This window comes from Panthera uncia, assembly GCF_023721935.1.
Source record: "Panthera uncia isolate 11264 chromosome B2 unlocalized genomic scaffold, Puncia_PCG_1.0 HiC_scaffold_24, whole genome shotgun sequence".
Classification (NCBI taxonomy): domain Eukaryota; kingdom Metazoa; phylum Chordata; class Mammalia; order Carnivora; family Felidae; genus Panthera; species Panthera uncia.
This window is the reverse complement of record NW_026057580.1, coordinates 36,541,121-36,557,403: the sequence shown is the minus strand read 5'-3', so window position 1 is coordinate 36,557,403 and position 16,283 is coordinate 36,541,121. Positions and strand designations below refer to the sequence as shown.

The window sequence follows — 16,283 nt, the reverse complement described above, 5'->3', positions numbered from 1 at the left end:
CTAAACATGCTTCCAGTTAATTGTGCTTATAGTTAGGTGGTTAGGATTATGGGTGATCTTTGCTTATTTCCTTTACTTCCAGGATGGTTTATCAGGTTGTAAGCACTGAGCATATATTTCTCTTTCAATTAGAAAAAAAAAAAATACTATAAAGGTTCATTTTAATGGAAAAAAAGCTAAGGTATTTACCCCCAAAATTATTTTTCCCTTAGTATTGAAAAAGAAGACATTCACTGAGCCAATTTAACCCTAAACGAGATTAGAATCCAAACTTAAGGGAAGTGGGTTCTTTCACAAATGGCTCCCACATTTATATCATTTTCCCCCGTACTTTAAAAATTAAGAAATATTCCATAAAACTGGACTTTAACATTGTGTAGCTCTTTTCCTTTCCACAAGCCTATTTATTAACATCCTTAGCACTCAGTAAATATAAAGAAACACAGTTGCATATGGTTTATGTAAGCTATATAAATACGGTTTTGTGTCAGACTATTAAGTTTGCCCATTTCCTCTTCTGGGCAGTCACCAGCCTACATTTCCCAGCCTCGTTTGCAGCTCCACGGGGCCATCACAAGAGGAACAGAATTGATAATGAGCCACTTCTAGGCCTATCCCATAAAAACCTCCCACATGAGAAACTCAGTGCTCTTTCCCTGAAGTCTCAGAAGCCACATGTTGATGAGGGAGCCACAAAGTGGAAGGAACCTGGGTCTCTTGGAAGAGCATACAAGAACACCATTTTAGACTCCACAGGAGCAAAAATTAAAAGTGTACTACATAAAACACTGCAACTCTGGGGTTTCTCTGTTACCCACCGTAGCACATGGCTTTATTAACATACTCCAATTATTACTACAGAAGGGTAAGACTCTGTGCTGTTTATCTTACCTTTTTCAAAGACTCCCTGTGCTTCCAGGACAGAGACCGTGAGGTTGGCTGCCATCTTGATGACCTCAGCCTTCACAGTGACCTGGGAGGGGCTGTGTTCCAGAAGCTCTACCCCAACAGTCACATTTCCTCCAGGCCTAATGACCCCTGGGGCTGTCACCAGAAACCTAGGCCTAAAGAGTTCCCAACAAGAGAAAAACACAATTTCTTATCTTTACATCTGCATTCTTTTCCAATCCTCAAATTTCACAGACAGTGAGATAGACCCTCCATACTGTGTCAGTTCCAATTGTTCCAATTATCCCAGTATTGCCCCCACTTCTCCATTTAGCAACTGCACTGAAATGCTATGGAAACAAGAAATCCCATAAATCAATTTTAATGCAGTAATTCCTGTACACTAGAGGAGGGCATGTGTTATTTCCATTTTATAAGCCACAAACAGCACAGGATGGCATACACTGTGGCATGCAGAAGTTAGTGGCAAAGTTATAAGCCTCTAAGCTTCTCCTTTACAGACAACCTCATCCCAGTGTGATTTTTTTTTTTTTTGGCTTAAACACCCACGCACGCGCACACGCGCACACGCGCACACGCGCGCCCACACACACTTTGCGGGTTTTATTCAAACTTTCGTCCTTGGGCATCTGCCCCAGAAAACATCATCTAACAAATACCACTGATTGAAAGACACCATCTGAAATTAAACTGCCAGTGGTAAAATGCCCAGGGGTAGCAGGGCATAAAAGTCAGCAAAAACAGCACTTTCTCTGCCCAAGCCAGGGGCTAAGGCTCAACTGCAAAACCCTTTAGGAGTGGGGCACTTTCCAATATGCGGCTTGTCTCATTAGTTATCTTCCTGCAGTGTCTGCCCCTGAACCACTTCAGTCGCTGCAGCCCCACCTTGCCAATGCCGAAGTTGGAACAGTTAGGAAAAAATAGATCATGTGCCTTCGGGAGAAGAAGGCACGCTGTGTGGGAGAAGAAAAAAAAAAAAATTGTTTTGAGGAAAAGGCAGAGGCGACACGGACTAAAACTAGAAGGACTCTCTAGAAAGTAATTTCGGTCAGAGAGACGCTTCAACAACTTCACGGGTGGAAAAAGTAACTGTCCCGTGGAGAAGCACGCTGAGGCGACAGGCGGTCAAGCCTCCAGGTCGGTGCCTGGCTAGGGAGTGCCGCGGCGCGGCGGGTTCCCACCCGCGGCCGCACGGCCGCCGCCCCCTCCCGCCCGTCCGCCCGCCCCCCGCGCGCGCCCCGCGCCCGCGCTCCTACCCGGGGGCCGCGGCCAGTACCACGGTCCACACGCACGCGAGGTGGGCGGCGGTCAGGAGCCCCGGGCCCCGCATCTCGGCCGCGTCTGCCTGAGCCACCGTCGGCTCCTGGGGAAATTCGCGGGCGCCGCGGGGTGTGGCTTTCCACCTCCTCCCCGCTTTTTTTTTTTTCCCCTGACTCTGGAGTTTAGCAATCTGAAATGGGCGCGCCTAGAAGCGGAGTGAGAAGTCTAAATTGAGACGGGACTTAGTGGCTCCACCCCTCCCACCGGCATCACAATGGCGCTTCTGGCTGCTCCGGCAGGCATCGCAAACCCAGGGGGGGTCCGAAAGCGGTCTCTAAATGCGGTCGGCCCCACCTGGCCCCCAGCATCCCTGCTCCCCGCGAAGAACACAGGGCGCCCGCTTCCCCAGCCCACCGGGTTCCTCGGGCTGTTTACACTAGCGCTCTACCAACGATGCCCAGAGTGAATAAACAGGCCCATCCTTGTGAGGAGAAATTCAGAGCAGCTATGTGAACTGGAAAAAAATCAATCATTGTCCCCCAGACTATGAGTCATAATTTTAGAGAAATGGCACACACACACGCATATACACACACACACACGAGGCCAAACCAAGGTACTTTCTGGATAGTTTAATGTCTGTGAATGAAACAGGAGGGAAACGATTTTTACTTAAAACACAAATTAAGGTTATTTTGTTTGCCTGTCCAGGAAAATGTTGTGGTTTCTCAGTTTAAAAAAAAAAAAAAAAAAGGAAGAAAGAGAGAAAAGGAAAAAAAGGAATTCTGGCACATGCAAAAGCTAGGTGTTGCTACTCAGAACTGTGAGAAACAATTTTCCGGGGAGATGCTTTATATTTTGGGCCGTCTCTAAACACTCTTGCTACAGAAAGTATTCATTAGAACTGTAAAGTTTGGGGAAATTTGTATAAACACATTTAGGATTGGGGCAGCTCTCCTGTCCCAATAGGACAGTGGCCCTGGGTGCCCAGCAGTTACTTGAGCCCAGCTCCTTGCCATCCTGGCTTGTCAACAAGCTCCTTCCCCAGTTCTTTGGCACTGGCACCATCTTCAGATGACTCAGGTTTCACCATGACTACACCATAAAAGCAGAGAACTGCCAGAAACTGTTGGAAACAGGGCACATTCAGTCCCTGACAACTTAAAGTTTCTAACCCATGGAGAAAAGTTTTAGATGGTGACTTTTGAATGCGGGGTAAAATGCAAAAGGAAAAGAGGTCAGCAAAGGGATGTCATATGACAAAGTTATGTGCTAAATAAGGGAGAAAGTAGCACCTAGACAAACTGTGGTTTTTGGAATCCAGGAACTTGCCTTCCTCCTTTTCCTGTTCCACCCTTTTTCACCCTGCTGCACAGCTAGCAGAGGTCCCTTATGTTCCTATGTCTCCCACAGGCAGTCTATCTTTAGTGGCCGGCTTCCTGTGCAGGCAGGGCTTGAGGATAGTGAAAAGTGTCTGAGTGGATCCTTGGGTAGAGATCCTGTCCCTAACATAACTATTACCGCTGGTCTAGTCTCCTTACCTCTGTTGTTCAGCGAGGAGGACCGGGGTCAAGTGTGAGCCAAGCCTGGAGCTCTAAATCCGTGCTTCTCAAACTCTAACACGTATGAGAACCACATGAAAATGCAAGCGCTATTTCTGGGATGGGGACTGAGATTCTGCTTTTCTCCAGTATACTGTGGGTCACAGAAGGTCTACAAGGAGAGGCAATTTGGAGGCACTTTGACTTAAAAAGGGATTTGGGAACATGGAGAGAATTCTTTTCAAGCTTCACTTCACGGGGATGGATCAACAAGTTCAGCTTTGTTCTAGAGGCAAGCAGATGTAAGAGGGACTCCAAATGTTGCATTCCAAGAAGACCTATAGAAAAGTTTAGAATGACCTAGTTATTTATTTTTTTAAGTTTATTTATTTAGAGAGAGAGCAAGGGCAGGAGAGGGGCAGAGAGAGAGGAAGAAAGAGAGAATCCCAAGCAGGCTTTGTGGGGCTCAAACCCATGAACTGGGAGATCATGATCTAGTGGAGATCAAGAGAGAGACATTTAACTGACTGAGCCATCCAGGCACCGCTGACCTAGTTATTTTATAAAATTAAATCTGTGCCAATCTTAAACAAATGTACCTCTCTATTTATGCCTTCCTTCTTTCAATACACACTTGTTGAAAAGCTTAATCACACAGAAATTTAGTGATGTAGATTTGCATAGAGATGAAGCTACTATAGGCATGGTACAGAGCACTCAATAAAAATGTTTTACTCCCTCCCTCACTCTCTCTGCCCCTCCTCTGCTCTCTCTCTCAAAATAAACTTAAAAAAAAAATTAAAAAAAAAAAAAGGGGGCGTCTGGGTGGCTCAGTCGGTTAAGCGTCTGACTCTTGGTTTCGGCTCAGGTCACGATCTCACGGTTTGTGAGTTCAAGCCCCACATCGGGCTCCGCTCTGACAGCATGGAGCATCCCTGGGATTCTCTCTCTCCCTCCCTCACTCTCTCTGCCCCTCCTCTGCTCTCTCTCTCAAAATAAACTTAAAAAAAAAATTTTTTTTAAATGTTTTAAAAGGATTATCTCTGTTCATCTCAGAGGCTTTTTTAATCAATGAAGAAAAATTGAAAATAATCTGAGGCTAAAAATAAGGGATTGGCTTGAATAAATTATGGTATATCCATGCAACAGAACACTGCAAAGTAATTAAAAATTAAGTTCTTGAATTGGAGACTAATTATCTAGAGATAAACATTCATGATATGCTGATGTGTGGATAGAGAACCTGTTTTATAAAACAGAATCTAAATATGATTCCATTTTCATAAAAATAAAGTGTGTTTATGTATACATATATATTATAGATATATGCACTAAAGACAGAATTGAAGGATATTCACCAAAATGTTATCTGTATCCTGGTAATTACCTGTATCTACCAAATGTTCCATAATAAATATAATTGTCATTTTCATTTTGGAAGAAAACAATAAAATGGTATTGTGTTACTAAGTAGCGAGTAAGGGAGCATCTTAGAAACTCTTCTGAATAAAATTCATGAATTTTAATACTAAAAAAAATATGTGTGTTCCTCCCATGAAAACTGAATGGCCTTTGGCATAAGAATTCCCCACTGCTCCTGTGTCCCTCCTGACCTATCTTCAGGGTGTGGTTCAATGAGAAAGCAGAACCAGTATGAGACTGATCCTACGCAATCATGGCAGCTGGTGGAGCAGCCATTGCTTCTGTGTCTAGTGTTGAACCTAAAGTTGCTCTAAGTCAGCCGGGGGGGGGAGGGGCATGGGGGAGAGCTAAATGTGGACAAGAACAAGGAAACATGAGGGAGAACTGGAACCCAGGTCTCTCTTAGCACCTCCAACTGTGCTGTCATGGGTAATCTGCAAGAGAAGCTGGCATCTTTCACCAAGAGCTACATATGCACTTAGCCCAGAAGTCAGAAAAGTTCAAGGAGGAGATCTAACAACTGAAAAAACATAGGCCCCATTGCCACCCCATACCCACAAAGTGATTTAGCAGATCAGTAACAATGAGAGCAAGTGGCTCACCTGCCTAACACCTTGCACTGACCTTCAGAGAGTAAGCAATATGGTTTCTGCTTCACTACTGGCTTCCAAGTTCACACAGAACGTCTCTTGCAACCAACTCCAACTCAGAACCATACAGGGAGGGGAATTCTGAGAAATTTAGCTCCATCTTAGATAAGTTGCCACAGTACAAAGCTACCAAAGTCTGTGCCTCATCAACTTGACATCTGTGTCTTATTCCTTTTAACGCTATTAACTTCAAAAAAAAAAAAAAAAAACAAACAAAAAAAGACAATAGAAAAGTCATACTTTCACTTAGCATGAGACAACTATCCCTCATACAACCAAACACAACCTACACCTCTTTCCAAAAGGGGATACAAAATTCCTTTAATCATCTTTGGACTTTGTTCATGCCTCATCTAGCTGAATCACATTCTCACTTTGAGATCCTATACAATACCAAGGTATAAGTTAATAGCTACTATTAACACATATGATAAAAGAATGACAGGGAGAAAAAAATATTTGGTTAATATGTACACAAATGTATTTACAGCAAAACAAGAGGGAAGTGCAAATACACTTTGAGAAATGAGGGTACAGTCCTCAGTTTTGCTACTGGTCACATGGAAGTAGATGGTATTTATAAACTACCTTCTTCAACTACATATTTCTCTGCTCTCAAAAAGCACCTAACTTCTTTGCATGGTTGTTTGTGTGGTGAGGTGACCCAAATCTTCATTCCTGAAGGATCTGGGCCATTAGCAGTTCTTCCTATATCGTATTGTTTTCTATTGATCTTAATCATGGGACCTGGGAAAACTAAGAGATGCCCCAGTATATCTTCTGCATTCTAGAAATACTCCAGACTTTCAGTGTGTGGTGGCAACTCCTTGACAAGCAGGATCATTCACTCACTCCTGCCAATAGATAGAGTAACCTCTTCTTTGGCTATTGATCCACTGACATGAGGAGCCCCAAGTGACCGGATAGCAATCTCAACCACCAGTTTAGCTGAAACATTGCAGTCCCCTACTAGAAGTAGTGCTCTCTTGGAAACTGAGACCTCTACACCAGCAGAGCCCAATGTTACTCTGGAATTGGAAGCAAAAATTTCAGTAGTGGATCACTAGAGGTAAAAGAGGAACCACTCTTATTTCCACCCCTTTATTCTCAGACCAGTGAAACTGGCTTTAGGAGAAACATTAGTTGCTGATTTAGAGCACACACCACATCCTAGAGTTCATTGTTCAATTTTTACACACTCAAATTTGTAACATTTCAGAAATATTATATATGAAATTAATGTCAATTTATATACATCATCTATTTGAGACCTATATCGATAGAATGCTGCACAGAACACCAAAATATTCCCTGAGAATTTTTTTACCCAAGAACAGAAAGAAAAAAAAAAATCCCTGTCCACTGGAAAACAAGGAATGATATTGAAATTAACTAGGGATAATAATAATGAGACATATCTTTAACTTTCTATATGACAGTACAGAGTTTAAAATTAGAATTCTATGTCCAACCAAAATATCAAACAAGAGTGAAGATAGAATAAAAATATTTCCAGAAATGGAATGGCTCCGAAACTTTGTCTTCCACAAACTCTTTTTAGGAAGTTACTTTAGGAAGACATATTTAGCAAACCAATTTTAAAAAGCCAAGACAAAGGAAGTTGTAAGACTCAGGAAAAAGTATATATAACCCCAAACAGCAATGAAGAAAGAAGTTTCAACAGGAAGAATTCTAAGAATAAGATCTCAAGGGGGGAGAGGGGGAAGGGAGATCTTAATAGAATAGATTAACACGATGGAAAATTGGGGGAGAAAATTGAGACAACAATATTGTAAGATAATGCAATAAAAGGTAAAGTAAATTAGATGCTCAAGGAAAAAAAAAACTGAATAAAAAGGGAAGTATAGCTGTAATTCATTAGTTGGGTCTGCAGTAAACAATAATTACATAATTATGTCGATACAAGCATGGTATATTGATCTATAACTTACAGAATCGACCTCACTAAAGGGAAGGAATTAAGCTTTATTCTGCTTTTCCTATACAAACTGTATCACTGGGTAACTAAATAGTAGATATGGGGACATTTCTCCTTATACAAGTTTTTGAGCTGATAAATGTAAAATGAATATGAGAATTAGAGCAGCACCGAAACACACCCTTAATGAATTAATAGATCTAGACCAGTGCTGCCCAGGCGAACTTTCTGTGATGACAGAAATGCTTTGCATCTGCCCTAACACAGTAGCCATGAGCAACACAAGGTTATGAGTGTTTGACATGTGGCTAGTAAAACTGAAAAACTGAATTTTAATGTTATTTAATTTGAACTAATTTAAATGTAAAAAGCAACATGTGACTAATAGCAACCACCATAGATCATGCAGACCTAAACAATGATCATAAATGCCTACTAAGTATCACAAAAGGAGACATCCAGATAGTATGTCTCCCGGTAGAAGAACCCATACCATCTAAGTGGGCTTGCCAAAAAATTGAATGCGAATCAGATCAAGCCTCTAGATTCGACTACCAATTTGCAAGGAAATATAGGGGATCATATTAAATACTACATGGATGTATTAACAAAATTCAGACCACAGGAAACTTTATAAAACAATCTAATTTCTTCAACAAGTAAATTGCAAGGAAAAATAAAAGAATGGAAACTATGGATTTAAAGGGACTTAAAACACAACTAATAGCAATATATTATGAAAAATTTGGTTCCATTACAAACCAAAAACCTAAAAAAGAAGTTATTATGTTTCTGAATGGTTGAAATTGTGAATACTGACAAGATAATGGATGATACTTTAAAAAATTTTATTAATTATTTACATTGGGGTTCTATTTTCTTTTTTTGAGTTCTATTTTCTAAAAGGGTATTTATCTTTTGGAAATACATATTGAATATTTGTGGGTGAAATATTACATCTGGGATTTGCTTCATAAATAACACAGGAACCAATTCAAGACCTATAAGATGGCTATTATAAAAACAAAAACATGGGGCGTCTGGATGGCTCAGTCAGTTAAGTGTCTGACTTCAGCTCAAGTCATGATCTCTTGGTTCATGAGTTTGAGCCCTGCATTGGGCTCTGAGCTGTCAGCACAACTTCAGATTCTGTGTCTCCCTCTCTCTCTCTGCCCCTCCCCAGCTCGTACTCTGTCCCTCTCTCTCTCAAAAATAAATCAACATTTTAAAAAATTATAAAAACAAAAACAAACAAAACAGAAAATAACAAGTATTAGAAAGGGGTGTAGAAACCTTTGTTGAAAGGTGCATTGTGCATTGTTGGTAGGAGTGTTAAATGGTGCAGCCACTGTGAAACATGGTATGGCAGCTCCTAAAAAAAAATAAACATAGAATTACCATACGATCCAATAATCCATTTCCGAGCATATGCCTAAAAGAGTTGAAGGTAGGGACTCAAACAGATATTTGTACATCCTTGTTCACAGAAGAATTCTTCACAATAGCCAAAAGGTGAAAGCAACCCAAGTGTCCTTGATGAATGGATAAATAATAAAATGTGATGTATCCTTACAATGGGATATTATTGAGTCTTAAAAAGGAAGGAAATTCATGCTCAGGTTGGGACCTTGAAAATATCATGCTAACTAAGGGAAATAAGCAAGTTATGAAAGGACAAATGTTGTATGAGTTCATTTGTATGAGGTACCTAGAGTAGTCAAGTTTATGGGGATAGAGAGTACCTTCCACTGGTGGTTGCCAAGGGCTGAGGAGAGGGAGGAATGGAGAGTTATTGTTTAACGAGTAGGGAGATTCAGTGTGGGAAGATGAAATAGTTCTGGAGATGGATGGTAGTGGTGGTTACACAACAATGCTAATGTACTTAATGACAAAGACCATTATGCTTAAAAATGGTTAAAATGGTAAATTTTATGTTATGTATATTTTACTACAAAAAGTAACAATACAGGAAGGGATAAGCAGGTGGGGCAAAGATGGAATTATACGGCTGTGAGTTGATGACTGTTGAAGCTGAATGATGAGTATATGGGGATTCATTTTACTCTTCTCTCTACTTCTGTATATGTTCAAAATTTTCCATAATGAAAATATTTTTGTACCAAAACAAGATTTATACGAAGAAACAAAAAAATCAGTTTAAAAGAAAAAAACTAAGGGGCACCTAGGTGGCTCAGTCAGTTAAACATCTCACTCTTGATCTTGGTTCAGGTCATGATCTCACGGTTTGTGGGTTCAAGCCCCACATGAGGCTCTGCACTGACAGCACAGAGCCTGCTTGGGATTCTCTCTCTCTGCCCCTCCCCCGCTCATGTGCACACTCTCTCTCCCTTTCTTTCTCTCAAAATAAATAAACTTTAAAAAAAAAAAGGAAAAAACTTAAACAGAAAAATAGCTAATAAAACTCACCAGAAAAATATCATCACAGAGAAAACGAAAATTATGACCAAAAATTGCGTCCTAAATTACCACAGCCTAAGGAAGATACTTAGGTAAGACTTCAATGAACAGATGGAGAGCCAGTGGAAAGATGAAACTGGAACTAGAAATGCAAGGAAAGAAAATCCTCAGTTTAAAATGACTTCCTCTAGAAAGAGACAATTGTAGGTAATGGGGATTGCTGGGTTTTCTTTTGTTTTTCTACCAAGTCTTGTAGAATTATCTGAATCTTTAAACTATGTGCATATGTAATTGTTTTCACACTATGTGTCAAGATTTTTAAACCTCACCAGTAGTATATGCACACCACAGGTTAATTGTTACATTGACCTAATACTTTGTTTTGTTCTGTTACCAACATTTTAACTTCTTGGCTTCTCCTTGCTTTTCATTTTCATTGTTCACTTTTGGCACCTGTGTAACCTTAGAAATGAACACTGTATATTGACTACCAAAAAGTGATCCAGTGACTCCCTCTGCCATATATTCCTTTTTCAGAGCTGGAAAGGTAAAATACACCTTTCTAGTTTCAATCCAGCTAGACGTGGCCAAGTGACATAATTCTGCACGACGATACATTCAAAAAAAGACTTGTAAGAACAATTATATATAGGAATATGCATGAATAAATATATATTTGAGTGTGTATAAAAAAAAAAAAAGACTGCAGAGAATGCATTCTCTCCCTGAATAAAAAAGCAACACCCCAAGAGAGCAGGCCCTTGGCTTGTCTGCTTCCAACCTGCCCAGAACGCAGGCATCAGACCTTGCAACTCAGAGGATGAAAGCCACCTGAGGAGAACAGAAGGAAAGATAGGTACAAGGTACCTGGATCTGGAGCGCACTAGTAAGCAGCTGTAGCAGCCCTAGACTGCTCCAAATGCCTCCTTCCCCATCAGTTCATCTCCTTGTGGGAGGGAATTCCTGAGTCAGCGCCAGCCTGTCAAGCCTTTCCCCATGGGATTCTCCCCTTGGGCGAGGTTGGCAAGCTGTATGGCGAGCCTACTGTTGCCTCAAAGCTCTCCCACTGCCACTTCTCTCTCATGCCTGTCCAGAACATGAAAGGTGATCTTTCACATCCTGTCTTGCCCCCACAAAACCAGCACACCCTTGAGGTCAATGAGAAAGCAAGTTCTCCACCCATTCTTCAATATTTTTTCTTTTGATTACGGCATACATTTCCACTGTCGTATTTTTTTTAATCTTTCTTTCTTTCTTTCTTTCTTTCTTTCTTTCTTTCTTTCTTTCTTTCTTTCTTTCTCTTTCTTTCTGTCAAGAGACAGAGAGTGTGTGCCCATGTGCGAATGTGTGTGAGCCAGGGAGGGACAGAGAGAGAGGGAGAGAGAATCCCAAGCAGGCTCCAGGCTGTCAGCACACAGCCCATGCCAGGGGCTCAATCTCACAAACAAAGCATGAGATCATGACCTAAACCGAAATTAAGACTTGGATGCTCAACTGACTGAGCCACCCAGGCGCCCTGCCCCCCCCCCCCCCCGTCATAGTTTAATCATAAGTTTCATCCAATCAAGCTTCAAGGGATGTTATAAGGATATATTTACTCCCATGTGCTAAAATGTGTTTGCTTATTGAACTTTTATCAAATCACAGATTTTTGGAAAAAGGAATTGTATAACAGAAAAGAATAAAACCTGTGTAAATAGCATTACATAAATCTGTTTCTAATATATTTAGAATATAAACCAAGTATTCAATGTACAAAAATAAAAATGATTTGAAATGGAAACAAAACAGAAATGAGTCACGAAGCCAACCATATCCTTGGGTTTGTAGTGCCTAGTTTCTGGAGGCTGACCTGCCTCCAGATCTTAGTTTCAGTTCATCCATAAAAGCTAGACTTGCTTTTGTCATGCAGTTCCCACCTCAGGACTCAGCCTGAGCCTGTGTGCATTCATACATATTTAGCTCATTTTGGCTTCTGCTCCCCTCCCAGGGTCAGCTGGCCCAAGAGCCACACAGCTGCTGTTCTCAATTCCTTGCTTTCACTGGAACCAAATATATACTTTGACTCCTATAGGGCCTGGTACTCTACCACCATTGAACTAGTCTCTTACAGAAAGATGACATTTTCATTTTCAATACATTAAAAAATCATATATTAATGAGGACTTCATTCAGATGCCTCTTTCAGTTACTGAAATAATTTATTATTGCATACTACCTTTTTTCCCTATTAATTTTTCCTTCTTCTATTTATTTATTTATTTATTTATAGAGAGAGCAGATGCAAGTGGGGGAGAGGGGCAGAGGGAGGGAGAGAGAATTTTAAGCAGGCTCCATACTCACCGCGGGGCCTATCACAAGGCTCGACGCAAGGCTCGATCCCAGGACTCTGGGATCATAACCTGAACTGAAATCTAGAGTCAGACGCTCAACTGACTGAGCCACACAGGTGACCCTCCTTTTCTTTTTAAATTAGCTAGGCACAACCCATGGATCAGGACCACTGGATACTTCATCAAGAATTCTTGGGCTTTAGCTGGGAGGATGGCCTGCCAAGAGAGAGAAAACAAATTGACTTAGGTATCCTGTATGTCCTGAGGAGTCAGTGTAGCAGAAGTTTATTGAAGACAAGGAACATGGCATGCTCTCCTTTTGCATGAGCAAAGAAAAGAAATGAGCAGGGTTCTTCTTCAAAAGTCAAGATAAGATGCCTGCATTTCCCTTCATAGAGATATAGCATCAAAGAGAATTGGAGCTACAGGATTTCTACACAAATGGTGGGTCAACCTTCTCAGCCATGGCAAGGGGCCAGGATGATGCAGGGAGTACTGTTCCTTCTACTCTCTTTTGTACACACAGGGACTAATGGATAAATAGACAGTGTGTCTCGTCCAAGAGTGGGCAAAGCTGAGAAAAACCCAACTGAGAGGGTTTTGTGGTTTGGCTTTGTTCCTTTCTTTTTTTAACTTAAAAAATTATGTGACAACTCCTGACAAGTTCAACACCTACCTCTTTGTTCTCTCCTCCATTCTCTTCCTCTCCCTCACTAGATATTTGACATTGTCTGTCCAGAAGCAACCATCATCGTCATTTAGAATACACCCTTCCACTCAGTACTCATACTAGTAAGGTTGAGTACATCTTCACATATTAATTTTCATCTTCTATAAATGGCCTCATGAGATCTTTTCTCCCGTTTGTATTAGGTTGTCTTTTTCTCACAGATTTGTAGGAACTTTATGTGTGCTGGACTGAAATGTTATCCTAATGTATAAGTTACAAATATTTCCCTCAGTCTCTCTAGTTTTTGTTTATTCTCTCCTCTGTGGTACAGAAATTTGTATTTATGGTATGGGCAAATTTGTCACACTTTTATTTCATGGGCTGTGCCTTCTGTTAAAAAATAATCTCTTCCTACTGCAAAGTCAAAAAGATATTCTCCCATATTTTCTTCAAGTAGTCTTAAAGTTTTTTTCACGTCTAGATTTTTAATCCATAAAAATTTTTTCTTTGCATACAGTGTGAGGAAGGTATCTGATTTTACTTTTCCATAGGAATCCACTGTCCCAATAAATGGGTTAAATAATGATTCTTTGTTTAATTGATTTGTATTGCCACCTGAACAGACTTTTAGTTCTTCAGTATTTTGTCTGCATTTCCTTCTATAGTAACAAAAATTTTAACTGGAAACCTGGGCATTCAGACTTAAGTACATTTCCCAGCCTTACTTACAGCAGAATGTGGCCATGTTCTGGCCAACAAGTTGTTAGAGGAAGTAATGTATGCAAACTTCAGGAAATGTCCCCAAAGGGAGGAGACATACCTTCTTCCTTCCTAAACCTCTTTTCTTCTGGTGGAATACAGACATGTTGGCTAGAGCTGGAGGAACCATCCTGAGCCATTAGTTGAGTTTAGGAAATTTGGCCATGCACAGTGGTATAAAAAGTTATAAGAAGTGGTATAAAAAGTTGCTCCCTCACTTCCTCTGCATTAATAGGTGAGAAAGAAATACACATCTATCCTGTTTAAGCCATTGCCATTTTGAGAATTCTGTCTCTCACAGAAAGAAATTCTAACTAATATATTTATATCAATCTGCCACAAATACTTCAGTCTATTTCTAAGCTCTCATTTCTCTTCTACTGACCTATTTATCTATCATTGGACCAGACACCATTGCTTTAATTAATATAGTTTTATATTAAGTTTTAATGTCTAATATGTAAATCACCTCTCCTAGTTCCTTTTCAGAATTGCTTTTGGCAGTTCTTTGACTATTACTCCTCCATATTGACTTTAGAGTCTGTCTAGTTCCATGGCAGAAAGTGTTGTGGCATTTTTATTTGAATTTCATTTAACCTATAGATAACTTAAGGAGCATCAACACCATTATGAAATTGAATGTTCCCATCCATGGGCATGGTATAGCTCTAGATTTATGTTTTTATGTTTTACAATAACATTTTTTGCTTTTTCTCCATAAAGGTCTGCATATCCTTTGTCAGATTTATAGTCCCTGGGGCGCCTGGGTGGCTCAGTCGGTTAAGTGTCTAACTCTTGGTTTCAGCTCAGGTCATGATCTCACGGTTTGTGATGTGAGTTCGAGCCCCATATTGGGCTCTGTGCTGACAGCTTAGAGCCTGGAGCCTGCTTCTGATTCTGTGTCTCCCTCTCTCTCTACCCCTCTCCCACTCATGCTCTGTCTCTCTGTCTCTCTGTCTCTCTCTCTGTCTCTCTCTCTCTCTCTCTCTCTGAAAAATAAATAAACATTGGGAAAAAAAAGATTCAGGGGCGCCTGGGTGGCTCAGTCGGTTAAGTGTCCGACTTCAGCTCAGGTCATGATCTCACCGTCCGTGAGTTCAAGCCCCACGTTGGGCTCTGTGCTGTCAGCTCAAAGCCTGGAGCCTGCTTCAGATTCTGTGTCTCCCTCTCTCTCTCTGCCCCTCCCTCACTCATGTTCTGTCTCTGTCTCTCAAAAATGAATAAATGTTAAAAAAAATTTTAAAGATTCATGGTCCCTGATGTTATTGTAAGCGGTATTTTTTATTGCAATGTTTAATGGGTTACTGATGGTATAAAAAATACCATTAATTTTTGTGTATTAATCTTATATTCAGCAACCCTGCTGAACTCTTATTTGTTCTAAGAGTTTGTCTGCAGAGTCTCTTGCATTTCCTATTAATTACTTTCCATCAAGTAACCATAGAGATGTGGAAAAAGTAGAGTTGAATTGACTCAATGGTGACAGCATCAAGAGTCTTGAAATAGAAGAGTAGTATAGGCAAGAAGTTTGGATGCTAGCAGTAGAGACAAGCCAGTAACATGGTGACAGGATGAACAAGGCAGAGTTGGAATTCTGAGCAAGAATACAAGCTACCACTCTTGAGGGGTATATGTTAGCACTGGAGCCAGAGATAGGGCCATGAAACACAGGAGTTGAGGGAAAGGAGAGTAGAGTCTAAGAAGATTCAAGAATCACAGGCAGTAACTGAACCAGACAACATCACTCCCATAGAGATCATTTAAGGCAGATCAGTTTGGGCCAAAAATAGACTTTGTCCAATCTGAAGAAACATGGGGACAAAAGTTGCTCTGTCTTAGTTGAGACACTGAATGCCACTATGGGAGTCAATACCATTGCTAAGCAGGAAGGTGTATGGCAGAAAAGAGAAGAACTGGATCCCAACCAAGGATGGATGACTGGAAGCCACTTTAGACTGAAACATTTTGACATCTCATAAACACTGAAAAGAAAGGTAATTTTGTCAGGGCTGCAGTGTCTCTCCAGAGCTTGTAGTTAATAAGCCCTTCTTTACAATTCTCGTCACCACTTCTGAATTCTGTAATGTTTTACATTTTCATTACAGGGTTATGTGAATTTTAATAAAAGGCTCAGAATATTACAGCAACGCCTCTGAGTTCTAGATGTCTGTGTAAAGGGCCCTGAAATCACATTAGGATAGTTAGGAAACAGCTCTACTATCTGGAATAGGATTCTTACTCTTTTCAACCTAAAGGTCTAAAAGCAGAGGGGTGCCTGGATGGTACATCAGTTGGTTAAGCATCCAACTCTTGATTTTGGCTGAGGTCATGATCTCATGGTTCATGGGTTCAGGCCTCACATTGGGCTTTGCACTGACAGCG

At 40.7% G+C, this 16,283-nt stretch overlaps 1 protein-coding gene across 1 annotated transcript in view; it reads right to left on the bottom strand.

Moving 5' to 3' along the window:
• Positions 1–16,283, bottom strand: part of CD109 (CD109 molecule) — a 161,706-nt gene that overhangs the window by 128,434 nt on the left and 16,989 nt on the right. The window contains exons 3-6 of the mRNA XM_049653909.1: positions 12,483–12,688; positions 9,015–9,093; positions 2,166–4,048; positions 892–1,064 (exon numbers count right to left, since the gene is read on the bottom strand). Coding sequence (XP_049509866.1) covers positions 892–1,064; positions 2,166–2,239 — 247 coding nt within the window. The 5' untranslated portion in view covers positions 2,240–4,048; positions 9,015–9,093; positions 12,483–12,688. The remainder of the gene's footprint in view (positions 1–891; positions 1,065–2,165; positions 4,049–9,014; positions 9,094–12,482; positions 12,689–16,283) is intronic.